General features: G+C 35.2%; 1 protein-coding gene across 1 annotated transcript; it reads right to left on the bottom strand.

Moving 5' to 3' along the window:
• Positions 1–103: 103 nt before the first annotated feature.
• Elmod2 (ELMO domain containing 2) lies at positions 104–27,419 on the bottom strand. Its single transcript, XM_026386210.2, has 10 exons — positions 27,320–27,419; positions 25,991–26,138; positions 24,131–24,159; positions 16,660–16,757; positions 15,088–15,217; positions 12,640–12,773; positions 9,285–9,353; positions 7,826–7,959; positions 3,523–3,664; positions 104–1,745 (listed from the first exon to the last, which is right to left on the bottom strand). Exons 2-10 carry the CDS (start codon positions 26,130–26,132, stop codon positions 1,667–1,669), a joined length of 957 nt encoding a protein of 318 aa, XP_026241995.1. The 5' UTR covers positions 26,133–26,138; positions 27,320–27,419; the 3' UTR covers positions 104–1,666.
• Between the last annotated feature and the right edge of the window lie 552 nt (positions 27,420–27,971).

Genomic DNA, 27,971 nt, shown 5'->3' with positions numbered 1-27,971 from the left:
AAGGTAGGACAAGAAGACAGCAAGTGCATCAATGGAAGGGCTTACAACAATTTCAACAGGTTTTTATTTGATCACTTAACATCACAAACAAAATGACATCACGTTTCACACTATTGCTTTTGCTTAAGAAGTCAACCGCTTTATCCAAGTAGACAAAAAATTAATTTAAGTTGCCAACTGGCAATTCTTCCTGCAGGGAACACTACTGCTTAAATATTTTTTTTAAATACTTCAACAAAAACACAGAATTGCTCTCTAATAGCTGTAGTCGCTGGGTCTTACCTGCACTACACTTTTAATGCTTCTCATCAAAAGGTGAAGACAGAAAAAACACCAATTCAAGTCATGGTTTCTCTCAGAGTACTAACAATTCCATTAATCTTCATCTACAAATTGCTTGTGTGAACAGGTTCTTAAGTATGAAAGTGGAAGTTTAGGCTCCCCAGACTTGTTCAGAGAGGCAGGGTGAACACATCCTGAGAAAATCAGCTGCTGGTCCCCAGTCACCATTTTAAGGAAGATGATAAACGTTATGGCCCTGCAAGCCACAAAGCTGCGTGACCTTTTCTATCCCAGAATAAGCATCCCTTTGCATGCTCATATGCTATATATCCTTTGAGCAGCTCTTTGATCAAATTCTATTTAACTGAATGTTCTCAAAGGGGAGAAATAGTGTGTGCACAATTGTATGAACGCTAGAATAATAAGAATGTACATACATACAAGTGTAAACACATACAAAAAATTAAAGATGCTCTTGGAAAAAAACCAAAACGGACATTTGTAAGAAAAAAATGTGTTTTCTAAACTATAAATGCTTTAACTGTAATGGCCAGTTTAAGATACTGATTTTAATCTCCAGCTATATTGCCAGAGGTTGGTATAGGTTCACTGATGACCTCCTGATTTCTCCTGTTTTAGATTGTCTTTCAGAATGTATTTAAACTGCAAATGATTAAATTGTATTTTTTTACACTACTCCTGTCACTGATGTAATCTCCTCAACCTGGCATATACAAAAATTCACTTCCATGTTGATTTTACTTTTTGATGCTAAAACTAACATAATTTTCCTGCTACTTCAATGCCATAATATCCTATTCACTACTTTGGCATTTTACTAATCGTAGAAAAGGTGAAATTCTAAATATGGATTTTTACAATACATAACATTCTAACATACATTTCAAAGTAAGGGGGAGGAGGAAGGAAGAACATTATATTGTCCTTTTCTTATATGTCACTATGACGTGAAGGTCAGAAGGCTCATGCTACACTACACCTGGGAAGAGCTTGCCTTCCAAACTATCAAATCTGAGAATCTGCTGGTGGTCATTAGATCAACTGACAACACAGTGTCTGAAATAGTTAGGGTTATTTTAAGCAAAAACAGGACAACATCTGTAATGTACAGAGATGAATCTGAAGAACATGTTATGAGAAAACTTTATAATGACATTTTCTTAACCCCATTCATTTTTTCCCCCTCTAAAAGGGGAAAAACTTACTTAACAGTATTCCCATCCATACTTTAAGCATTCTTTTAATAAGCATCCTGACAAAGGTTTAAATCAGATCAAGATCTCAGTTGTTGCAAGATTAAAACATAAACAAATATTTTCAGCACAAAAATTAAAGACTAACTGAATTACTTTCCATAGAATAGTTAATACGGTAACAGAGTGAACTTCATGGTTAACACCTGATCTTTGTTTGAAATTCTGCTACACATCAGAAGACTCCAGCTGAAAGAAAGAGCATGAAAACACTTTTGAAAAACAGCTGAAGATATTCCCAAAAGGTGAGAAGTCCCCTATAAGAAATCAATTATGAACTTCCTATAATACTGAAGAGTTAAATTGTCACTATTATGACAAAATGGACCAAGTTTTTAAAAGTTTTATTTAAAAAATCATTTTAATGCATGTACTTGAATGCATGTGGTATAAAACACTGCATGTATTCCTTTCCAATTGGATATTTCTTACCACTCTTTGACAAGTTTGAAGAGAGGTCTGTCAACAGACATGAGCAAACACTTGAAAAATACCAAGTCTTGCTATATCACATACAAGTCAGTACTTAAACAGTATATATACGTGTGTGTGTATGTGTGTCTGTGTTTGAAAGATGTGCAAAATATTATCATGCTTTAAATTATGTCTTTTAACAAGTTGAATTCCACAGGGTTTAAGGAGGACTTAGTTATCACATGAACTTTCCTATCTTTAAGCTCCTTTAGTTTTGCTGAGTACAAACATGTAAATCACATCAAGAAGAAATTCCCATTAGGATCTCATCACATGTAATCCTTGACAGCACCTGCTGCCCTCCTGAGATTTTTTAGGAGAATAAAGCTATACAAAATGCACAGTCAAGCTATTTTAGTGTCCCACAGACAGTTAACAGAAGGTCCACACTTGCTATCTCAAAACACCACGGAGTCAAAGCAAGAGTTCAAAGTAAGAGAAGCAAGAGTTAATGGTTCAGTCAAAAAAACCAATGATACTTAAAAAGATTATTAAAAAGCTTTAAATTTTCTTCTTAAATTTCCAAGACTGCTTTATTTTAGTAGAAACTGCTGAATAAAATTAAAATTTTCCTGGGCTGGAGTAGCTCAGTGGTAAAATACTTGTCTAGTATACGTGAGGTACTGGGCTTGATCCTCAGTACTGAAAGAAGGGGGATTAAAAAAAAAAAAAAAAAAGGAAGAAAGACTTTTAGCAAATGCATTGCTTTTCATAAGCACACGCAGGTAGAAGCCCTCACATCAAACCACTAAGTAAATAAGGTTCTTTTCTACAATGGATAAAAAGCAAAGCAAATACTGAAAATGAGAAAATGTCAGTAAGCCTTAACACTGTGATTTTTTAAAGCAGTATTTAAAAACAACAAAGCTAGTCACACCGCCATTCTCTCATTATCTGTTATGTTCAGTAACCAAAGAAAACAAAAAAGGAGGTCATGATTCTTGATCCTGTCTGACATCTCTGCTCTTGTTACCACTAATACAGTGACATCAGGACAAGTAATTGAGATGCAAAGAAAGTCCTAAGGAAATACTCTTGCTGTTAATTAGCGTAGAAATAAAAAGAAGACAAAACAAATTAAAAACAGTTATTCTAGGCCAAAACACTTAAAGTGTTTTTAAAAGGATACCAATTTGATAGCTATGACACGTAAGAATGAAAACTGACTTGTACACATTTTCATTAACCAATTTAATATAAATACCTGATTTATACTTTTCCACAACGGGCTAAGTCCCAAGTTCCAAACTGTAGCTGACATGGCTCTACAGAGGGGATCTTTGGAAGCATAAGGTACCTTTGGAGAACAGTGTATAAACAATTGTAAACATACACTGATTGTCCACTAGCTTTCTTAAATAGAATTTCTGAAGTATTTTCGTAGGAAATTATATATAAGAGTGTAATTGATCAGATACTTTCTATTACAACATATAAATTCTGTTGTGTGTGCAAAACGTGGTAGAAATAGAAGATACTATGGGTGATTTACATTTTTAAAGTAAGTGCTACATTGCAATCCATTAAGAGTCCTTTAATCTTTTCATGAAACTTCTCTCTGTACAGGTTGAAATACATGATGCTTTCTGGTTCTTCTTGAAACCAAAACTTGTCAAATTCATAGACAAGATAACCTGCAGTTAAAGAAAAACAAAACATAAAGCCCTCAACAGTAAAACCACATTAAAAACATCTTATATCTAGGAAGCATATAATCACCCTTAAATTCCATAGTTGGATACAATCATCAAAAATAGCTGTAAAACTAAAAGAAACCTGTGAAACTTGGTAAGAAACAGTATCTATGTTCAAAATATACAACAATTCAATAGAATATTTAGTGCACATTTACTGTTTGTCTCAAAAATTAGAAAATCTCTCAAATTTGAGAGATACAGCACTTTAAAAAAGACACCTTGGAAAAAGGAAAAGAAAATATTCTCAGAGACACCTGAAGCACAAAAATGAGAATAATGAGAAAATGTTGGACTAGGATAAAGAAAAACTGTTCCCACCTGATTTCTAACTCTAAGAGTTATTTTTTTCTATGAACTATTAGCACTTTCTCTTTTTGAAAAGAATAACGTGAAGTACAAATAGGTTTAATATTTTTGTTATTTCAATACCTTCATTACAATAACCCAAATGAAGCCTCAAAATGTTAAAAAGTATTTTGTGAAACTAAACATATGAGTTTAAATGTAAATTTAAAACCACTCCTAAATCTTATTTTACATTCAACCAAATATATTTATTAAATAGTTTTAAATTACTTATATAGTGCTCACCATATGCTCATTTTCTCTTTTAACAGAGGAGCACAGAGGCCAAATGATGTACCCCAAATGCACAGTTTGTAAGTGGTCTTGGATTTCTGTTTTCATTAGAGCCTCACTGTGCCTTCTAAAGGGACTTTCAAGAAGGGATAAAAGTGACTTATTTCAGCTAAGTCAAGAAAATAAGTCAATGACTTTATATAAAGTGTGCCTAGACTATTACTATTGCCTAGTAAGAGAAAAACAAATAGAAATTCCATTTTAAAGAGAAGCAAAGATTAATATTAGGAGCCAGAATGTTTCAATTACATTTTACTTCATAAGAAGGTTACCTTAAGAGTGATTTCAGGTTGGGGCTGGGGATGTGGCTCCTTAGTAGAGTGCTTACTTAAGCATGCCTAAGGTACTGGGTTGATACCCAAGAATACCAAAAATAAAAATAAACATCACAATAAAAAGATTTCAGGTTAATTTCTTGATGTAAGATAAAACAGATTTTTGTCAACCAGAATATATGAGAAAAATCAAAGAATGAAACTTCCAGAAAAATATCCTCTGCTTCTGGTATCAAAAGAGGGACTGAGAATGGTAAACTTGTAATTGTTTTTCAATGCTATTTCCTATCTTTATTTCATTCAAAACTTATTCTATACATACATTAAGCAATAGTATATGGGTAGAAATTACCTGTAATACATGAATTGAATCTATGCTCATCTCCACTCCTAATACATTGGTAGAGATATGCAATATAAAAATCTAGAGATAAAGTTCTAGATAGCAGGAAAAATCAGCTATTCATCAAAGCTTATGATATACTTTTTAAAAAATATTTCTGGTTATTAGGTTGTGGCTATTTCCCCCTCCTTATGGTAAGTTGTTTTTGCATTACTGTCAGCAATGTGATCCATTCAAATGATTACACAGGCCTGGAACAAACTGGTGAAGTACTAGAAATGTTTGCTTTACAGAGAAGTTGCTGGTCTATAATGTAACTGAGTGTCTGAGAAAGCCTGCCCTGAAAGCTGAGACTGCAATAGTAGTCTGATTTATGAAAACATCAGGAAACATGGGACAAAATGATATCAAGATTCCAGGAAGTGGGCAGGACATCTTGGTCAAGCCTCTTAAGCCCTATAGAAAGTAATGGAAAAGAGCTATTTTCATGAAGCATATATATTGTTCTTTAGACATTCAGAGGGTGGACTCAATAGAAGTTACTCATAAGAAAGTATAAACCTAAAAATTCCTGCATGGTTGTACTTAGGGGTGAAAAATAAGGAAAACACAAGAAGGGGGATTAATGGTAAAACAACATGAGGGATCTTATTAAGGTGACAAAAAATGTTCTAAAACTGCATTCTGATGATGACTGGCTAACTTGTGAAGCTCACTAAAACTCATTGAAATATACACTTAAAATGGGAGAACTTTATGTATATAAGTTATCCCCCAATAAACTTGTTACTGAGTTATAACTTTTTAATCATAGAAAAGGGATATGCCATTTTTTTGGAACCACCAATCCAGAAGTCCTGCTCAAACAACGGCGCTCAAATCCTGCAATGGGGACAACTGGACAGCAGCATCTGAAAGATGGAGTGCCTGAGCCCTTTTGCTAGACCTGTGGTCAGCAGCTTGCCAGGGTGAGAGTGGATACCTGCTCACAGGTCAGAAGGTGATAATGGAGATAAGAAGCTAAGGTACCACTTGTTATTCCCAGCCTTTCATACAAAGAATAAAAAAGGAAACAAAAAATGGCCAAGAGAATAAAGAGAAAGAGGGAGATAAATGTGGGCACCAGGAAATAAAATATATGAAAGAATTAATTTCTCTTGGCGAGGATGTGGGGGAAAAGGTACACTCATACATTCTGGTGGGACTGCAAATTGGTACAGCCAATATGGAAAGCAGTATGGAGATTCCTTGGAAAACTGGGAGTGGAACCACCATTTGACCCAGCTAACTCTCTCCTTGGCCTACACCCAAAGGATTTAAACAGAGCATACTACAGGGACACAGCCACATCAATGTTCATAGCAGCACAATTCACAATAGCTAAACTGTGGAGCCAACCTAGATGCCCTTCAGGAGATGAATGGATTAAAAAATGTGGCATATATATACACAATGGAATATTACTCATCAATGAAAGAGAATAAAATCATGGCATTTGCAGGAAAATGGATGGAGTTGGAGAAGATAATGCTAAGTGAAGTTAGCCAATCCCAAAAAACCAAATGCCGAATGTTCTCTCTGATATAAAGTGGCTGATTCATAATGGGGTAGGGAGGGGGAACAAGAGAGGTATAAATAAACTCTAGATAGGGCAGAGGGGTTGGAAGGGAAGGGAGGGAGCATGGTGTTATAAATGATGATGGAATGAGATGGACATCATTATCCAAAGTACATGTGTGAAGACATGAATTGGTGTGAATATACTTTGTATACAACCAGAGATATGAAAAATTGTGCTCTATATGTGTAGTATGAATTGTAATGCATTCTGCTGTCATATGTAAATAAAAAAAGAAAGTTAATCTTTCTATAGTTTTTTCTTCTGGAGAGGATTCATGATGCTGGAACTGATTTGTGCTAACTGGGCCCATTTTCCCAATAACAAAATGATGTGTCTTCAGAAGACAAGATTTAAAACTATTCCTTTAGTTAGAATAGGTCACTCCTGGGAAGAAAAGCCTTAATTAACACCCAAACTGTCCCCTGATACAAGTACTATGTCATGTATTATAAAGGAGATAGGAAGAGTAGACCAATGCAGGAGAAAGTCAGGATGTAGACAAAACTGAAGCAGGTAAGTAGGCAGCAGAGATCGAGAAGGAGCCATGAATGATACTTTCCACACAGAACTGAGGAAGCCAACTGGGCCACTTAGTATTTAAATAGCTTCCCATATTCTCCCAACACGCAAATGATACAGCAAAGCCACAAAAATACCAAGGAAAGTAGAGTGCAAAGCTAAGCTAGATATGAATTCTTTGCTTCTCAGCAGTAGATTTAGAAGAGGGATTTGCTCAATTAAACTATCAATGTTCAAATATTATCAAAATAAAAGTTACTGTAATAAAGGAACTGCTCTAGTATTAACACCAAATTAACACCAGGCAACCTGACCTTGAAATAAAGGGGTGAAAAGTTCCTTTAAATTTATTTTCCTATAAGAGTATAAAAAAAAAAAATCTGCAAATGATCTATCATTGACTCCTTAGGGAGTATTTGAGAGGGAAAATTCATTTTGTGGTTAACTGGAAAATGAAAAGCTACAGAAAAACTACACAAATTCTAAATTTGCACACTTGAAAAATATCACAATTTTTTTTTAAAATAAACAAATATAGAAATGAAGTACCAAATACTCTTATGGACCATCCCATTACTTTCCTGGCTTCAAAGATCAAAAATAACAATATAAACTTTATACTTGATAGAGGTATCAGATTAAAATACACACTAATGGTTTAAAAATTCTCTTAGAGCTAACTTTCTTATTCTAATACTCACAATAAAACTGGTGAAAATGTTCCATTGTTGGTACACCAGGAACACAGTTGTAGAGATGAGACTTCAAAGCTTCATTCTTCAGCAAGCTATAAGCCATCTCTGTGAGATTGATTCCAACTATTGCATAAGAATACCTATGTCAGAAACATGACCAGTTATACCAGCTAGCCAATAGCTCATAAAATACATTTTAAATTATGTAAGCAATCAGTAAAATTAGAATTGCTTCATTTCTAATACACTACTGATTTTATAACAATCTCTATAAAATAAGAAAAATAAAAGTGAAGGGGTCCAAAAATTTTTTCTAACGTCTATTCATTTTCTGAGTATAATATAAGAAATAAAAATAAAGTTCTGTTTCATGACATCTAAAACAAAGAGAATTACATTCAACAAATCTCTCTGGTTTCTAAACTACACTTAATAATTTGATATTTTCTTCTTCATTATAAGAATATTTACTTATTTTTATGATCTAACATTATTTTTTCCAAAGATTAGTTTCATCAGAATATAAAAAAACTAATTAATTACATGACCTCAATTTGCATTTCACTTAATAATTTTCAAAGCTATTTCTCATTTTCCTATTTTGAAGCTATTCCTATTTTCAACTCCATTTTGAGAAAAAAAATTTTTTTTGATCTCAGGGGATTGATCTCAGGGCTTCACACACTCTGCCACTGAGTTATATCCTCTTTATTTTGAGATATGATCTCACTAAGTTGCCCAGACTAGCCTTGAATTGAGATCCTCCTTCCTCAGACTCCAAAGTGGCTGGGATCAGGCATTTGACGCCATGCCTGGATTTGAAAAAATTTTCTAAAGACCCCTATTCTCCATTGTATAGATTAAATTATATCTTGTGATAAAAATATATTGAAACATACACAAAATTGGTTTATGGTTATATTTTTTATTTAAGAATAATGTAACATGAAATATCTTTCATAAAGTTTTTTTTTTTTCTTCTTGACACCAGGGATTGATCTCAGGGCACTCAACCACTTAGCCATAGCCCAAACTCTTTTTTATTTTTTTTTTAAATTTTGAAACAGGGACTTGCTAAGTTGCTTAGGGCCCTACTAAGTTGCTGAGGCTAGTTTTGAATTTGCAATTCTTCTGCCTCAGCCTTCTAAGCTGCTGGGATTACAGGTGTACATTACCATGCCCACCTTTTATAAAGTTCTGAATAAAACAATTGCTTTTTTTATTAGTTAATTATAGCTATACACAATATTGGGGTTCATTTTGACATGATTATACAAGCATGAAATATAATTTGCTCCAATTCAGTCTGTAGAACTTCCCCTTTCCCTACCTGCCTTCCTCTCCTGTTTTCTACTCTACTTAACTTTCTTCTTAAAATAATCTCATTTTAAGAAATACCTTCAAATTCACTTAATCATGTAATCACCTTAGCAAGAGACTAGTTTATCAGTGTCATCCAGCTTACCCTAATTTTGGATGATTTGAGCGGGAAAGAATCTGATGAGCTTCACTGGTGTAATTTTCACTGAAATACCTAAAAAAAAATAAGGAAAATAACGAAGGAAGTATATGTCAATCAAATTCAATATATATAGAAGCCACTGTTACTGTCAATATGATGGTCCTAGTGTTGACCTGTCATCCTGATATCCAGTTCATATCACTTCAGTGATTCAGATGTTTCCGAACGAACATTCAATCCCAATCAGTCCTATCTATTCTAGGACATGGACCTTTGGCAAAATTGCAAAGGTTTTAATAGATCATCTAAAAAGAGACTTCCTACCTACTTAAAAAAGACAAAAGGAAAAAAAAACCCTGTAGAGTTATTTTTCTTTAATTTGCTCATTCGATTTCTATAAAAAAGTTAATCTGTATCTGTTAAGACACTCTTTTCTTTTCACCTAAGCTTACTGTTTCTACTACAACTTAAGTCTGTATTTTTTTTTATTATTATCTACACATGACATTACAATGACCTTGGCAATTGATACATCTATATCATTTGGATATAATTTCTCATTTTTCTAATTGTACGGATTGCAGAATCACACAAGTCTATATTCAATGCCATCAGAAAAGAAAAAGTAAATAATTTTCCTTTTGTACCTAACATCCTTCTTGATCAATGGTATAAACTACAATACTGGCTATAAACAGAACTGTCAGTAGGTACATGAGAAATACAGAACACATATATCTGTAGGTTCATCTGACATTTTGGCCTATATTAAGGCAACAACCTTTGTCTCACTTCATAGTGCAGTGGTGTGTACACACACACACACACACACACACACACACACAGATTAGGTGTTGATATGAAGACCAAATTATACATAAAACCTGACTTCCACGGTTTATTTAAAATTTAGAGGATACAATCACTGAAATTTTCATAAAAAGCATAGAAATTTCTAATTTAATCTTCCCCCTCTATTTTTCTTCTTGGAATAATACTATACATACACTTCCATTTTGTTTCCCTGGCTTGAATTTTCAACTCATTAATCCAGGCATGGTTGATTTAGAGGTCCTTAAGGAAGGATCATTTATAAATGAAGAGGGGGGTCCATGAACTACCATAAATTTTGAACGAATTTTTCTGTGGATACTTTTATTGGGGAAAGAGCACCCAAGGCTTTCAAGTCTTTCATGGGATCCAGAAACCCCAAACAGTAAAAAGTCCTCCCTGGTACACAGTTCCCCTAAGTGCTCTAAGGTTCTACTTTATCCCCAAGTTAGCTCCAAAATGCCCTTTGTGGTCTGTTTATACTTCACATTGTGCACAATACTCCTCATATATTTAAGCATTCATCAGCACTGTAGAAGTGATACTACTTTTAAAATACTCAGTCTGTAATAGAGTAACTTAATCTCCTTGCTGGATTTATTTAGCTATCCATGATCTTAAAGTAGCTAATGGTGAAGCCAGGCACAGTGGTACTTATCTGTGATCTCTGTGACTTGGGAGGCTGAGCAGGAGGATTGCAAGTTCAAAGCCAGCCTCAGCAACTTTTTGAGATCCTAAGCAACTTAGAGAGATGCTGTCTCAAAATAAAAAATAAAAAGGGCTGGGGATGTGGCTTAGAGGTTGAGCACCCCTGGGTCCAATCTGCTGTACAAAAAAAAAAAAAAAAAGTATCTAATGGTAAAAAATAAACATCTATACAATAAGGTAAACTATTATTTACAAATGATCTGCATTTTGAATTCTTTACTTCATTTCCCCCCTTCTACTTACCTCCTTTTCCTTCTTCCCTAAACACATTTTTAGCCTTTACTTGCAGATTCTTCTTCTTTGCTGTTTCTACCTTCTAATTAATTTAGATTTCTTCTGTCTCCCTTGAATGCATTGTGTGGCCTCCTTTCGTTTTCTACAGCTGACTTGTCATTCAATGATCTAAAGTCTTGTTATTTATCAAACCACTATCCATCTTTCACAGCAAAACGATATTTTAAGAGATCACATGCCAAAGGCCAAGAAATTTAAAAGATAATATATTACATAAGGACATTTTAATATCTTGCTTGTTCCTTAGCTGTATATTTGGATATTGCAATATCATAGCTCCATATGCAGGAAAACAGCAAAATTATGGAGGAGTCAGAGCTGATTTTATATTTTCATTCATTTCTAGTATATTGTTGGCAATCAAATAATTACAAATATATGCGAGTCCTGGTCATTTTTCAAAAATTTGACAGTAGTTCTAAATAGTGTGGAAATATTATGAATTATTTAAAAGTTTAACAGAATCCCTACCCACAGTCTAGAGTCAAATCCTATTAAATTATTTATACTTTAAGCTAAACTAAAATCTTTTCTGGTGAACGCTAACCATTTTTTTTTTACATTATCATGTTTTATTATTGGTAATTGAAAAAATTGCAGGAATTGACATCCTATCATAAGTTTTTTTTTTTTTCTTTTTTTTTAAATACTGGGGATTGAATCCAGAGGCAATTTACCACTGAGTTATATCCCTGGCCCTTTTATATTTTTAATTTTGATACAGGCTGAGTTGCTTAGGATATAAATTGCCAATGTTGGCCTCAAACATGCAATCATCCTACTTTTGCCTCATGAGTGTTAGGATTACAAGCATGTGCCACTGAGCCCAGCTAAGTCTGCTATTTTCCCAGTATCAATACTGACTAAATTGTTTTTCTCAATACTAATCTAATATATCTCAATTTCAGGTTTAGTAATTCTTTTCACAGTAAGAATTATTCAGACCTTAATGTTTAACTTCCCATTCTAGACATTTTATAGTTGGCAAGTCATCTGCATATCCTTATAGGAGGAAATTAATCTTCTAACTTTTCTAGTATAGTTTTGGCTCTCAATTGAGATCTAAGTTGAATATTTTGGAATTTCACACATGAACCAAATCATAAGTATTAAATAAAAGTGAGTCCATGTAGACTCTGAAAAGTCGGGGATTTGGATCAGCTATCATGGGTGGAGAAGAACACACATGAAGAGACTATCTCCTTATCTGGTTATACGTCTCTTAATGGAATCAGAGTTCAGAGAGACAAGAGGATAAAAAGAGTGAGAAACGAAAGTACCTAATCCTCCAAGAGGCATTGAAAAGGGGGTCAGAAAGAGGAAAGCACTGGTAAATAAAGAAATCTCTCACACACACACAGTGTATTTCCAGTGCCTTCAGACTGATGCCAGCACATTAGTACCACAGCTATTAAAATTCAGAGACAGTATGAAACACCTAGATCAATTCTTATTAGAAATGAACTAGACTGGAGATTATAAGTAATTTCATTTAGAGAAAAAAAGAAAGTTCAATTTCACTTACACAAGATTGATTAATCCGAGTATACCCATGCCTCTGAAGTCTGTCTTAGGATCATCACCCTGGAAACCAATGTCAGCCCACTGCTTGGAGATTCTGGCTGTCAACTTCTTTGTGGGCATTAGAAGATTCCAAAGCTGCACAAACATGCTTCCATATTACAAATAATAGTGATGTTCTTAATTCACCAGAACATTTTCCTTCGCATACCTTATATAACTAGTCACTGAATACTTTCAATTAAACAATCTTTACAGACAAATCACAAGTTCAACAAAGACTATATTCAGAAAACTTTTCAATCATCTTTAAAAAGAAGAAATTTATTCTAGTTAAAAAAAGATTGGTATGGATTGTGAAAAGGTAGCAAATAATACACAGCAAAAAAAAAAATACACAGCAAACTCAAACATCAAGATGAGATGCATTTATCTGTTAATTAGTGCATATATATCAGAATTGGTAAACTGCTTGCTTAAGAACACACAATTAGGCCATTGACCCTAAATACTTAACTAGGCTTTATCATAACAGTGGGTGATTAATCCTTAATTCAGAGAAAAAGGAAATAGGCCTAAGGGAGGCGATTATGAAGAAATGATTCTGACAATATTCCAACCTTTAGGATAATTATCTTATAAATATCTTCAGTTTTGAAAGGAAAAAATATGACTTCATTTAAAGTAAATATAACCATTAAAACTGAGAATTTTGAAAACAGTTATCAAATATTAGATACCAATCAACTAATCAATGCAATGTAATTTAGTTATTTTCAAATATCAATATAGTCATCAAATAGACTAACAGAAGTTGATTAAAAAACATTTGTGAAAACTTTTATTTTTCCCCATTCCATTACTATTTAGGCATTGTTGAGTAAAGGATCCCTAATGTTACCTAAAATAAAATGTGAAGACTTGGGACATTCCTTTAGAAACTATAGGGCCAGGATTCTGGCTCTGAAGCTAAATTTGATCATTAGATTGGGTTTTATCTTGTCCCCACTTTCATTGCCAAATCATGTGGTTTGCTCATATTAGCAATTCCCCAGGAATTGGTTATGCCATGTTGTGGTCAGAGCTGCAGTGTAAAACCACTAACTAGTACTCAGAGATTTAATATGTATAAAGATCACATTTCTGGACTCCACCCCTGGAGATTCTGATTTCATAAGGTGGGAGGGATAAATATTAAATACTGGTTAAGTCTAATGAAGGTGGTCCTTGGACTAGGCAGAGCGACACAGATCCCACAGCTCTATACCCAGTAAGTAACCACCACCATCTGGTTCTCTGCCTCTAGAACCAAATTTCTTAAGAAATCACCAAGATAAAAAGTCCCTGGACTAGAATCCTACAACTTGTATCTTAACCTTAAGGGAAGGTATTATGTAGAAAGGGTCTGAAATTAAAGAAAAAATGATGACGACAAGGACAGAAAGCAGCTAATCCTCAGAGAATGCCATGAACTATTTCAAACAATTCAAATACAAAACTCGATCTATACAATGGCCCTTTGTTAGTTTCATTTTACAAAATCAAGTTTTATTTATCTTTTCCCACTTAGATGAAGTACATATTTTATACTTTTCCTGGGGAAAAAAAGGATTTTGTTGTTTTTAAACTCAAGTCTCTTATTTAGATACTGCCAATGTTTATTTCCACAGTACTTTTAGTTATAAAAATTTCCACTGTGCTTTTCTTTCATTTTAACCAGTTTAAAATATAATTAGAACAGGTACAGACGACGTGCAGGAGTCTCAGGTCTCTTCCAGGCCCGACCACCTCGTACCTACAGGGAATCACTTCATCTCCTCTGGGCCTTAGTATTCTCATCCCTACAACAACAGGGCACAGGAGACATCTGTGGAGCTTACTCTAGAGCTGACATTCTTTAATTTTGGCACCTCATTGGTCTTATGTATTTACATTCAGAAATAAGAAAAAATAAATAATTTTCTTCTTACTTTCTTAATGTTTCAATCTATTGTGGCATTATTCGGCAATTAATATTCAACATTCCATAAATTCCAAAAGGTTTGACATAATAATCTGTAATGAGTCATCCATATTCATAATTTCAGAACAGCTAAAAAATGCTAACCTTACATGAATAATTTATATAAAAAGTAGAGAGAAAAATCTGAGGCTTGGAGATCTATATTTTTGGTTGAAAAGATTTCCCTTTATGAATTTGTAATTTATTTTGATATTAAAGGCATTAGAATAAAATTCATTTGAAAATCTTTTAATGATGCTTATCAAAAAATTATAAAAATTGTTGACTAAAAACTTTCCATAATAAGAAATCTAACAGTAAAGTTTTCCAAGGGGCAGAGAAACTGTATGGCTAAATGAGTCTCTAGAATCTGCTCACAGATGTACTCAGCTCATACTGATGAAGTTTTCCAGTGTTAAACAATTCCAAATATAACAAACAAAAATTTACCTTCAGGAGTAGCTTCTCATGCTGCAGATTATCAGAATCATATGGCTTTTTCCTCACACTTTCTACATCCAAATATAGCTGTTTATAACCAGTTATCTGTAGTAAGCACGTCCTCATGCAGATTTTAAAACTGAAAATGGTAACATTATTATGATTTTAAACTCACACCTTTTTAGCACAATAAAACACTGCATTACCCAGGTTTTGGTGCCTAAATTAATCAGGAAGCATCTGGCCTTCAGTTTAATAGAAGAAACACCAACAGCATCCTTCAACACTGAACACTGTGCAAAGTATTACACAGGACATGATAAATCAGGGCCTAGGAAAGGGGGCAAGGTGCAGCAGGAATGGCAAACTTTGCAATTACAAGCATTTGTCCTCTTCTTCTCAGGACTCATCTGGGCAACCCCACACATTCCCAAATCTTTACAAGCAGATATCAACATACCTAAATTTTCCAAGTACATATGTAACAAAGAGTTCCATGACAGGTTATCTCAGTTTTCCCCAAAATAACAGCTGATCTTCCCTGAAACATGCTAAGTCTCTAATCTATAATGGCATAACTAAACATTAGTTCCCGAAGTTAGAACACTTCTGATCCACTTTTCTCCATCTACAATTCATACATCAAAAGGTCCCCAAATGATACTGGCCAAATTATATTGTGTGCATGTATAAAAATGTAAGAACATCCCATTAGTATGCACAACTATAATGCACCAATAATAAAAAGGTGGAGGGGGCTGGGGCTATGGCGCAGCAGTAAAGTGCTCGCCTAGCACATGCAAGGCACTGGCTTCCATCCTCAGCACCACATAAAAATAAATGAATAAAATAAAGGTATTTTTTTAAAAAGGGTGGGGAAGGAGAAAGAAATTAAAACACATAATAATAAAAAAAGGTCTCAAGCCCTTCTGTCCCTCAAAGCAATCCTCATGTCACTAATTCCCCTGCTTTATTTATGACTTGATCCTTAATCTTTTTTTTTTTTGCCTAATGATTTGCTTTCCTGTTTTGCCTTTATTCCCTACCATTCTCTCACACACCCTAATCTACCCTCTTCCTTCCTTAAATACATATGTAATATGCAGCTTGTTTGCTTCAAAACCAGAGGATAACATCTAAATCCCTGAGTACAGTAAGCAAAACTCTGCAATGTGTCAAGCCAGCACTCAGTCACCTCTGATGGAAGAACACAGCAGGAATTGCAGTGCAGATGGTTCAAGTAGGACACAGCAATGCCCCCAACACCAGAGGAGGAGCCACTGGAGGACATTGCTGGAGGAGGGTACGGAACTGAATTTTGAAGGACAGTAAGTTACTCAACCTTAGGAAAGTAATGCTAAGCTACCTTAAGAGGCAGACAGACTGGGAACCAAGAGGTACAGGTCTTAGTCCTGTGTCTATCTCTTACCTCTCTGGACCTTCACTGTTCATCTAGTGAAGCCAGTGTCAAATCCGATTATCTCCACAAAACCTTCAGCTCTAAATTTGCAATGTGTGTGATCTCAACACCTCACAGAAGGTAAATGGGTAACAAAAGAGAATAATGTGGACACAGCACACCTGGTATCCTTCTCAGGGTTAATGTTCTTTTCCTTCATTATATCTTCTACACATCTGTCCACTTCACTCTGAATAACTCGTGTTGCTTTCTGTAAAATCTATTTATATGAAAGAAAGGTGAATGAGAAAAGTTCCTGAAAGCCAAAAAAGAAATATATTTTAAGGCATTTAACTGACTTTATGAAACAGATATGAAAATGTAAAAGCAAACCAATTTGTTTCAAATTTTCCCCAAGGATTATCATATGCATATTTTGTCTGGGTTTCTAATCAAAGAAAACCAGCAACAGGAATTGAGAGTTTTCTTCCCCCTACATGGCCATCCAGTTATTCTGGCACCATTTATTGAAAAGACTTTTTTTTCCTTATTAAACTTCTTTATTAAAAGTTCTTATTAAAAGTTCTATGACCTCTTTGTAGGCACTGTCTTGGTCTTTCATCTGCTATATTCATCTATTTGCCCAGAAAAGTCCTGAAGTCAGGTCATGTGAGTACTGTAACTTCTATCAGAAAATGATTTGGTCTACTGTAGGTTCCTACCATTTCTGCAAACTTGCTAGGATTTTGATTGGAACTGAATTGAATCCATAGGTCAATTTGGGAATTCACATCTTAACAGTATTGTCTTCCAATTGATAAACATAGCTTATCTTTCCATTTTACTTTTTTTCAAAACTGTTCTCTGGGCTGGGGCTGTAGTTCAGTGGCAGAGTGTTTGCCTAGCATGTGTGAGGCACTGGGTTCGATCCTTACCATCACATAAAAATAAATAAAGACATTCTGTCCACCTACAATTACAAAAAAAAAAAAACCAAAAAACAAAAAACCAAGCCTATTCTCCAAGAGTTTGAGTGTAGAAGGCTTAAATTGATCCCAAATATTTTGTTTCTGGATGCTAATACATGTGGTATTTTTTTTAATTTATTGTCCAAGTTTGTTACTAACATATAGAAGTACACTGTGTTCTGTGAGACAGTTGAATTTATTTATTAATATGCTTGTAGTTTCTGCAGATTCCTTAGGATTTTCTAATTACAAACTCTGTCTTCTGTTAATAACATTTTACTTCTTTCTGATTATTATGTCTTAAATTTCTTTTTCTTGCTTATTGCACTACCCAGAATCTTCAGCACAACGCTGAACAAAAATAAAGACAGTATACATGCTTGTCCTTCTTTTCAATTAAACGTGCAGAGCACAGGTTTTCCATCATGTTAGCTGCAGGTTTTTCATAGGTCACCTTTAACAGGTTGAGGAAATCTTTCTATTCCTAGTTAAGTGAGAGTTTATAATAATGAATGGGTATTAAAACAGTTTTTCTAGTATTTCTAGTATTTGCTGAAATTATATTTTTTTATTTACTTTGTTGCTATGGTAAATTATATTCATTGATTTTTGAAAATTCAGTCATAATGTATTATTCTTTTTATACATTACTGGAATCAAATTACTAATGTTTTGCTGTATATGTATGAAGGATACTGCCCTGGAATTTCATTTATCTTTGTCAGTGTCTGGGTTATACAAGTCTCATAAAGTGTTTGTTTCTACTCTATATCCTTGGATTTCATATAATAGTGGCATTGGTTCTTCTTCCTTAAATGCTGATAAGAATTCACTAGTGAAGCCAAGATTGGAGATTTATGCAAAAATTCTAACTCATATATTTCATCTCATTCCTGGGTATATGGTTACTTTGGTTTTCACTTCTTTTTGTATTGGTTTGACAAACTTGTTTTCAAGGACTTTGGTCATTTCTTCCAAGCTATGGCATTCACTGGCATAAAGCAATTCACGGTACCCCTTGACTTTTAATAACTAGAGGTGGGAGCGATGCCCCTTCTGTAATCTTAACATTGGTAATCTGCGTTTTCTCTTATCTGGTCAGTGTTACTAGAGGTTATTAATATTATTAACCTTCTTAAAGAACCTACTTGTGAGCTGTTGATAAATCTTTTGTTTGCTAGTTTCACTGATTTTTTAAAATCTTATTTTAATAATATCCCTTCTTGTATTTACTTTGGGCTTCATTTTATTTTTTAACAGTTTCTCAAAATATAAATACAGATATGCCTTTAAAAACTGATTTGATGAACTACACAAATTTTGATTTCTTCCCCCCACATCCTTGCCAACATTTCTTATCCTTTGGCTTTCTTTCTTTCTTTTTTTTAACAGTCATTCTATCAAGTATGAGATGATATATCATGGTAGTATTTTAAATTTTTTATTATTTTTTCTTAGTTATACATGACAGTAGAATCTATTTTGATAAAACTATATAAGCATGGAATAGATCTTATACTAGTTACAACCTCATTCTTGTGGGTAGGCACAAGAGTGGGATTCACTTAGGTCTAATTCATATATGTACATAGGAGAACTGTTAGATTTATTCTGTCTTTCCTACTCCTATCCACTCTCCCTTTCTTTGTTTCCCTTTGTCTAATCTACTGAGCTTCTCTTCTTCCTCTCTCCCACATAATGCATAAAAAGAGTAATACATATGACTGAATTTCTGGGATTGGCTTATTTCACTTAGCATGATAGTCTCCAGATCCATCCATATACTGGCAAATGACCTAAAGTCTTCTTTATGGCTTAGTAATATTCTATTGTGTATACATACCGTAATTTCTTTATCCATTCATCTGTTGATGGGCATCTAAGTTGCCTCCATAGTTTAGCTATTGTGAATTGCGCTGTTATAAACATCAATGTGACTGCATCACTGTAGTATGCTGATTTTAAATCCTGTGGATATATGCTAAGGAGTGGGATAACTGAGTCAAATGGTAGTTCCATTCCTAGTTTTTGAGGAATCTCCATATTGCTTTCCAGAGGGGTTGCACCGATTTGTAGTCCAACCAACAATGTATGAGTGTTCCCTTTTCCTCATGTCCTTGCAAATATTCATTGTTACTTGTAGTAACAATGTATATTGTAATGTAGTCTTGATAGCTGCCATTTTGACTGGAGTAAAATAAAATCTCAGTGTAGTTTTAATTTGCGTTTCTCTAACTGCTAAATATGTTGAACATTTTTTCATGTATTTGCTCATCATTCTTATTTCTTTTGAGAAGGGTCTGATCCGTTCCTCTGCCCATTTATTAATTGGATTATCTGTTTTGTGTTAAGTTTTTTTGAGTTCTTTGTATATCCTAGAAATTAATGGTCTGAGGTACAGGAAGCTGATTTTCTCCCATTCTACAGGTTCTCTCTTCATGCTCTTATTTCCTTTGCTATGAAGAAGCTTTTTAGTTTGATGCCATCCTACTTATTGATTTTTAATTTTATTTCTTGAGCTTTTGGAGTCTTGTCAAGGAATTCAGTTCCTGAGCCAACATACTAAAGTCAAATTGGGCCTACATTTTTTTCTAGGATGCGCAGGGTTTCTGGTCTAATTTCTAGGTCTGTGATCCACTTAGAGCTGACTTTTGTACAGGTGAGAGATAGGGGCTAACTTTCATTCTGTTACATGTGGATTTCCAGTTTTCACAGCACCAGTTGTTGAAGAGGCTATCTTTTCTCCAGTGTGTATTTTTGGTGCTTTAGTATGAAGCAACATTTAAGTTGGTTTGTCTGTGTTTTTTTATTCTGTTCCATTGGTGGTCTTGTCTATTTTGGTGCCAACACCATGCTGTTTTTGTTACTATAGTTCTGCAGTATAGCTTAAGGTCTGATATTGTGATGTCTCCTGCTTTGTTTTTCTCACTAAGGATTGCTTTAGCTATTTTGGGCTTCTTATTTTTCCAAATGAATTTCATGACAGCTTTTTCTATTTCTATGAAGAATATCATTGGAATTTTCATGGGAGTTTATTATTTAGTTCGATTTTCTTTTTATATTTTCCTATGAATTCTTCTTTGACCTATAGATTACTTAAAAGTTTATTTTCCATATACTTAGGGATTTCATTTTTTTAGTAGTCCTTATTATGTCATTGATAAGAAGGCCCTAGTCTAAAAACAAGATGATGAGTCTCAATTTTTAACAAAGAATATCCAATGAGGGACAGTTCACAACCCAACAAAAACATACTTTGAGATCACCACTTTAAGAACCAGCCTTAATAAATAAAAATCACTTTTATTCTCAGACATTATGGTAATGACAAACATTTAAGGACCTACGAGATTTCATGAACATCAAACTACTAAAATTCTTGTAATATATATTGGTTTAATTCCATTATCATTAGTATTATCAATATTAGGTATTCCCTAAGATTGCTTTCATATTAAAATCTCTAATCCTAAAAAAAACATGTGGATGTTAATACTTTTACAACACAAAAATAAGTAACCTATATAAGGTAGGACAACTGGTATGCAGTTAAAACCAGAATTTAAACCTATCCTTTTTTTTACATAATAAGTAGATTTGGTCAACAGAAATATCTCTTAATCAGAATTAGACTTTCTCTTTAAAGTAAATGACATATACAAATAAAAGAGACACACAGTACATGTGTAAATTGATAGGCTTTCTCTACGTATTAACAAGTTTGTCTTAGATTTAAAACTTCAATAGAACAAAGCACCTGTGATTTTGTTCAGTTTTTAAGTACTCATTTGTTGATCAATCTTTTAACAGTATGCCTGTGCACTATTATCAATTTATAATTTTTAATGATGAAGTTGTAAGAATACAAATTTAATTTTTACTTTCCAAATGAGTTTTTAAAGCTAGCAAATACCACCAATACCTTAAGAGTCCCCAAATGCTCTAGTCCCAATTTACCTTTTCCTTGTCTGAACTCCTGTATATAATAACATTTGATATCAGTCTCTATTTCTCTCCTACGTATAATGAAATTCACACCAAACTTTACTTCTTTTGTATATATCAAAGCCCCCAGTGGAATACTGAACATATGGTAGTCACTCATTCTGAACTTAAGATTTGACCAGTGTAGCAGAGTTCTTAAAGTAATACCCTATGTACTATTCCCCTTAAGCTTTCATGATTTTACCATGCATCAATCCCATTAATAAATTCTGAGACAAATTGTTAAAATCTATTATAGTGATAACAGTTACACTGTCAGATACAATGCCATCTCAATTCTAGGACCTGGCTATTGAAGGAGCAATGAAAGAAATGCTACAGACTCTGTTTGGAGAAAAAGGAAACTTTCATTTACCTTCTACTCTTTGCCCTTTTATATTCCAAGCCTTTATTACATTCTAGACTCTGTTTCAGAACTACTGATATATCAGAAAAAAAAAAAAAAGCAACACTGTTTTGTTTTGTTCTTTTGTGCAGGACAGAATGGAAAAAGGCAAAAATAAAAAAGGTGAAACAACTAAACAAAGACTCCAGGGAGAGTTGAGGGGGCATAATTTTGAGCAGAGAGTGGTCAGAGGGCTCATGAAGAGGGTCAAGATTGAGCAAACACCTGAGGATGAGGAATTAAGTTAAGCTTTTAACTGCAGGAGAAAGATGAGACATAAAGTTCCTGCGGCCGGGTAATTTTGATTCTGAAGGGCAAGGTGGAGTTCTGAGGGACACTCTGGGGCAGAGGGTATCAAGGTATTTGAAGGCACACACTCCTGCAGAACTGGGAGTGATGGCTGAGGACTGTGGGTGCAGCATAAAGAGCTTAGTTACAGTTTTATACTCTGCAATTTCAAAACTGAAAGAAAGCACATTTCACAGGACAATTTATTCTAGAGGGTTTAGCATCCAAATAGTTCCAAATTTTTGACATTTTGAAACACAACTTGCTTAAGGTCATTTGGAAAATGAACATACTGTTTCCTAGAGAAACAAAGAGCAGTTATGAGGCAAAATGATCCTTCCCAGAGCATAAATATGAAGACCCTCAAAGCAGGGCCCTGACCGGCAGCAGCACCAGCAGCACCTGGAAACATGTTGACTGGAATCAGAAGTGAATAAGAAATTCTGGAGGTGAAGCATAACCATCTGTACTTTAATAAGTCTCCAGAAGATTCTGACACATTCTCAAGTTTGAGAGCTACTCTTTTAATAGATTTGACATAAACCACTTGTCAAGTGCATCTATTACAATTTAAAATATCGTTCCTTTGGGTAGCTACATCATAAGTTTCAATTAAAGGAACTACATGGTGGGTAAGGTATAAAAAGATCTTTTGAACCAGTAACTTGCTAGCTTTCTGGATTCCACAGTCTCATTAGAAAGAAAAAAAACACTAATCACAATTTATGATTCTGACAAAAGAGGACTCTGGCCTCCTCTCCCCTTACACAGACAAATCAAAACTAACAGACTACAATTGAACTAGTAAAGCCCCTACTTTATAGGTCACTCTCCAGAACATAACAGATCACTTTCACACTCAACAACATCCATTCTGTTTCTAGCACAAATCTATCTCATATATTTTCTACTCTATTCCTTTCATTGTTGTTGAGTGTGGATTGTGATCTATTAATGGGCTTTCAACAACCCAAAAAAGCAACACTGTTTTGTTTTGCTCTTTTGTGCAGGAGAGAATGGAAAAAGGAAAAAATAAAAAGGCGAAACAGCTAAAGAAAGACTCCAGGGAGAGTTGAGGGGGCATAATTTTGAGCAGAGAGTCTACATGACTCAAACTCAATCTTTGGCCATAACAAAATTTACTTAAGGGAAGTAGCAGCATGTGAAAAGACTGAAATATTGGTCCCAAGTTTTCACTGCCCTGAAAGTCAATTATACACCTACCCGCCTACCTCAATCTTATGGTGGGCATAGTGTAATTCTCCTCTCCTTCACTTGGACTTGGCCACTTATTTTAAACAATGGATGCTAATGGAAATGACACATGAGGTTTAACATACATCTGTGTGGCTGACCACCGGTGATCTACTGTAAGAGCATTCTGTTGATACACAACTGCATCTCCTACCTGGTCCCAGAGTAAAACACATGAAATAGAGCTGAACTTGAAGAACTCGAAGAAGAGCTATTCCAGCTAACCCAGACACAAGAGATGACATACTGCTTTATGCTCCTGAGATTTTATAAGTTTCTTGTTCAGCAAATGCTGACTAATATATAGCATAAGCTGCTATATATCAGGGCTTATTGTGGATCAAAAGGTACACAGGTGCATGACACAAGATTTCTTGATGCAAAGTTGCTCGCCCTTTTCTCACATGTCCTCCTTTTGAGGACACAGTCTCAAAGAAGGTTCTACCCTAAGACTCTGTTTTCCCAAACACTATAAACTCTTAAGGCAAACTAAAGGGGGAAACGACTCAGAACTATTCAAATATCATCTTTGTTCATCACACACACACACACACACACACACACATACACACACACATTCAAAAAGAAAATGTTTTGAAAATAGACTTATTTTTATATTCTGGAAAAAATTTCTCAATGTTCTTTATCGCAAAGACATGGACACTAAAAATAATGAATTCTTAAATTGAGGCATTCTTTTAAATAAATGGTATTTTCTTGTTTTTTAGAATCATTGTCTTAAAATGATCTTACCTTATTCTTGGAGTATGTCAAGGAATTTTCTGAAATTAAAAAAAAGGAATTTATCACTTCAATGTTTTCTATAAATAGCTCCATAAACAGTAAAAATAGCAAAACACGAATTACTTTCAGTTTGAGAAGATATAATTTATACATGAATATAACATAGCAAACATTTTAAAATTTATTCTTACAGTTAAAGAAGCAGCTTTCATTCAAAAAAACCTCAACCAAATACAACATACCAAGCCAAATAGGCAATGCTGACCTAATTTTTCCAGGGTCTTGGTTCATGTTTAGACCCCAAAGTGACCACAAATAGCTCAGGTTCCAGAAACTCATGTGAAGACCACAGTGTGCTCTCTACTATATGTTCCTCTTTTGTCAGCCTTGAAGAATTAAGCATTAAGACCTGAGGTGCTAGCAACTGAACTGTACCTGAACAAAGGGACCAAGACTTTAGGTTATCTGGCTAACCATCTACTCACCCAAGAGCAAAATAGCTTCTTCATTCCTGGCTTCTGTGTCAAGAATGACAAGAATATTTTTACTGATCTATTAAAATATTTGTGTGGCACAGTTACTAACAGTCTTCTCAGCAATTTGAAAAATTCAAGAAAAATGCTTTTACCACAAAGTAAAGCTTTTTAACATATATTCTTCTCTCACACTAGAAAACACCAACAAATGCTTCCTGTAGAGACTTCTTATCAAGAGGTACTTTGTTCTTCTGAGCAGTCAAAAGGGCAAGTCAAAAGAGCAGACAATAATTTAAGTCAACCAGTAAGTTGTAAGAGAACTAGGAAAGTAATTAAAACTTCAATCATCTAGCTGCCCTGAGGCGGCTTCTGTCATTCTTCCAGTGCTGTCTTGGATGCCCATTCAGACTGCCAACACCCCACTCTCTCCACTTTACAGGGCTGATTTCACATTTGAAGCACACTTGATCAACACAAAAGGGGACCTGGTTAGTTTACGACTTTCCATTTAATACAGAGCTCATGATCTGCAGCAGTTCCCAGATCTTCCTTACCCTGGCTAAAAAAGTAACTTCTAACCACATTTTTCACTCTTCTGTTCTACTTTACAGCAATATGTTTAATTAGCTATTGAAAAACTAAGATATTTTACAAAGAGAGTAGCACTGTTCAACAGGAATATAATGCAAGCCAATATGTATTTTAAAATTTCCATAGCCACATTACTGTAAAAGAAACAAAACTCTGATACACTTTAATTTAATAGGTCCAAAATATTATATCACTTCAATAATCAACATAAGCAATTATTAATAAGACATTTTCCATTCTTTTTTTCACATAAAGCCTTTGAAATCCAGTGTGTATTTTACAGTTATAGCACATTTTAATTCACACTAGTCACAACTCGGGTGCTCCATTACCAAAAGTGGCTACTGGCTATGGTACTGGTCAGTGTAGATTTTGAGTCTAATAACGTTTTCTAGGGACTACTGAATAACTAATTACTGTCCTTTCATAAGTACCAGTAAGAAATTAAGATTGGTAACTGAGGCTAAGTATAAAAGTGGATGTAGACTAAAGCACTCTTCACATTATTTGTGTACTGTTTCAAACAGAAATAGGTTGTAACTAGTATCTAAGGAACAAGTGGTAAATTTATGAAGCCAGAGAGGATCATTGTTTGCATTGATATGGAATACATAAATGTAAATATACATATAAACATTTTCCCATAAAGTAAGAAAATTGAAAGCTGAAACTATTCAGAAATTACAAAGTTTATGAAACTTAGTTTAATTAGATCAGAACAAACCTCTTGTACATCATCACCATGCGAACTAAAATATATTGAATTAGTTTTATTAGTTTTTATCTTTTTGAATAACATTACCTATTCTGTGTGTCCTTTGGGCACCCACATAGGTATCAAAAATTCGCTGCAATTCACACTTTCCAGTCATCTGTCGTAAGAGCCATTTCATCCAAAATCGAAAAAAGTGCCCATAGAAGAACTCCCACAAAGTAACAAACATTTTTTCCTGGAGAAGAAAATACATAAGACAAACTTAATGACCTTAAAGTTGAATTTTAAAACTACAAAAAAAATTGTTTACCCAACTCGCCAAATCTGAGATTATATTAAAATCTATTAACTCATTGTGTCCATTTGGTGATGGTGTTTAATTGGTGTTTAATATGAAAACCACAACAGGCGTAATCCACAGCCCAGATTAATTAAATGATGGCTAGCCAGAAGGTCAATTTATCACTTTAAAAATTGTAAAGATCAAAAGAACTCAAATCAGTCACTTAATGGCTTAAAAGAAGCTAATAGAAGGTCTCCATTTTTTTCCCCAAATATTTCATACTTTCCTATTTTATCCCTCTCTGAGAAATGGGACTAAGCAGTTTAAGAACAAGAGGACCCCAACTAAACAACCAGTATAATAAATATCTAACATCAGAATTGTTTCTATAAGGAATAAGCTCTTCTAAACCCTTGTGGATAATTTGTTACAACTGTCGCACAGTCAGTTGATGTCAGGCAAATAAAGACACTACACATGGCTTACAAACTCAAGTACAAAAGTTGAAAGCAGAGTAGATCACACTCCAGCTAATTCATCATTTTCCATTCAATAGATGAAGTGCAGAAATACTAATAAGAGGTTAACCCCCCGACACCCTGAAAACAAAAACACTACACACTTGATAAAACTGGATGTTCAAAGGAAACTCTTCAGCTCCTCAATGAGGAGGAGATGCAAGTGAGGGGCAGATACTTAAAAAAGAAGATGCTCATCTCCTTCCCGCCCTAAACGTTCCCACAGACCCTGCCTCTCTGAAATAGGGCCCGAGGGGTTGTCAGATTCGAAATCCTGGCAGAGCAGTGCGGAGACAGCGCACAGCACAGACGGGATGATCTGTATCTTTAAATTGAATTCATCCGGTCCGCGCTCCTCAGGACAAAAGAAGCCGAGGCAGCGCTGGACTCGCGCCCGCCGCAGCTCCCAGACCTCGGGGCGTCTCTGCGCCGAGCCCCCAGCGCAGTACCGCAGCGTCCGGCTCGAGCGCTGCTGCGAGTGGGAGGGGACGGCGCGCACAAAGCCGCGCGGCCCAGGCGCCCGCGCAACTCCCGCAGGAAGGCGCAGGGCTCGCGCTGCCCTCGGCGCAGCCGCACGGAAGCGGCGCGGGGTGAGAGAAAAGAAACAGCAGCCACCTCACAGCAGCGGAAGAACTAGGGGAAGCTGGAGCTGCCTCGGTTTCCCCAACTGCAAACAGCCGGCAACGGAAACGACGCTGTTAGCCAAGCGCTCCCTGCAAACACCGCGACCCGGAAGTCGGGGAGGGAGGCCTCGGGACCGCCCTCCCCGGACTCTGCGGCCCCGCCCCTGCGGCCTCTTCCGATTGGCCCGCGCTCCACCTATTGCTTTCGCTGAGGGCGGGTCGAGAGGAGAGGCCCGGGCGTGCGTGCCCGGGCTCCCGGGACGCTCTCATGGTTACCGTGGCAACCGCGGCTGGCAGACACGCCCAGCGCCACTGTGGGTTTTCCTAGTTGCTCTTGGTACTTTTCTCTCCTTAAACCTCAGAGCGAGTTAAAGCCATGTACTGTTCCTAGGCTCCACGCACAGAAGTGACTGTGTGCTTTTGGTAACTTTTATAGCACTTTCACCCACATTTAATCTTAGTTCTGACAATTAATTAATTGCTCCAGTTGATAAACAGGTCAATTTAGTTGCCCATAGCTAATAAGGAACGCTTTACATGTTGAGAAGTTTAGACATTTTCCCTCTATAATAGTAAACATTTTAAAGGTTAATGCATCATTCACTCCTTCACTATTGTTTTCACTGGAAAAGTAATTAATGCAC

This window comes from Urocitellus parryii, chromosome 10, assembly GCF_045843805.1.
Source record: "Urocitellus parryii isolate mUroPar1 chromosome 10, mUroPar1.hap1, whole genome shotgun sequence".
Classification (NCBI taxonomy): Eukaryota; Metazoa; Chordata; class Mammalia; order Rodentia; family Sciuridae; genus Urocitellus; species Urocitellus parryii.
Note: the sequence above shows the minus strand (reverse complement) of the source record. Positions and strands in the feature narration are given on the sequence as shown.

Coding starts and splice junctions, on each gene's coding strand:
- Elmod2 (XM_026386210.2), bottom strand. CDS start 26,132: ATGTTTGTTACTTTGTGGGAGTTCTTCTATGGGCACTTTTTTCGATTT. Junction 24,160..25,990: donor CCAAAGGACACACAGAATAG/GTAATGTTATTC, acceptor TTTTAATTTCAG/AAAATTCCTTGACATACTCC. Junction 1,746..3,522: donor GTAGCACTTACTTTAAAAAT/GTAAATCACCCA, acceptor TCTTTCTTTCAG/CTGGAGTCTTCTGATGTGTA.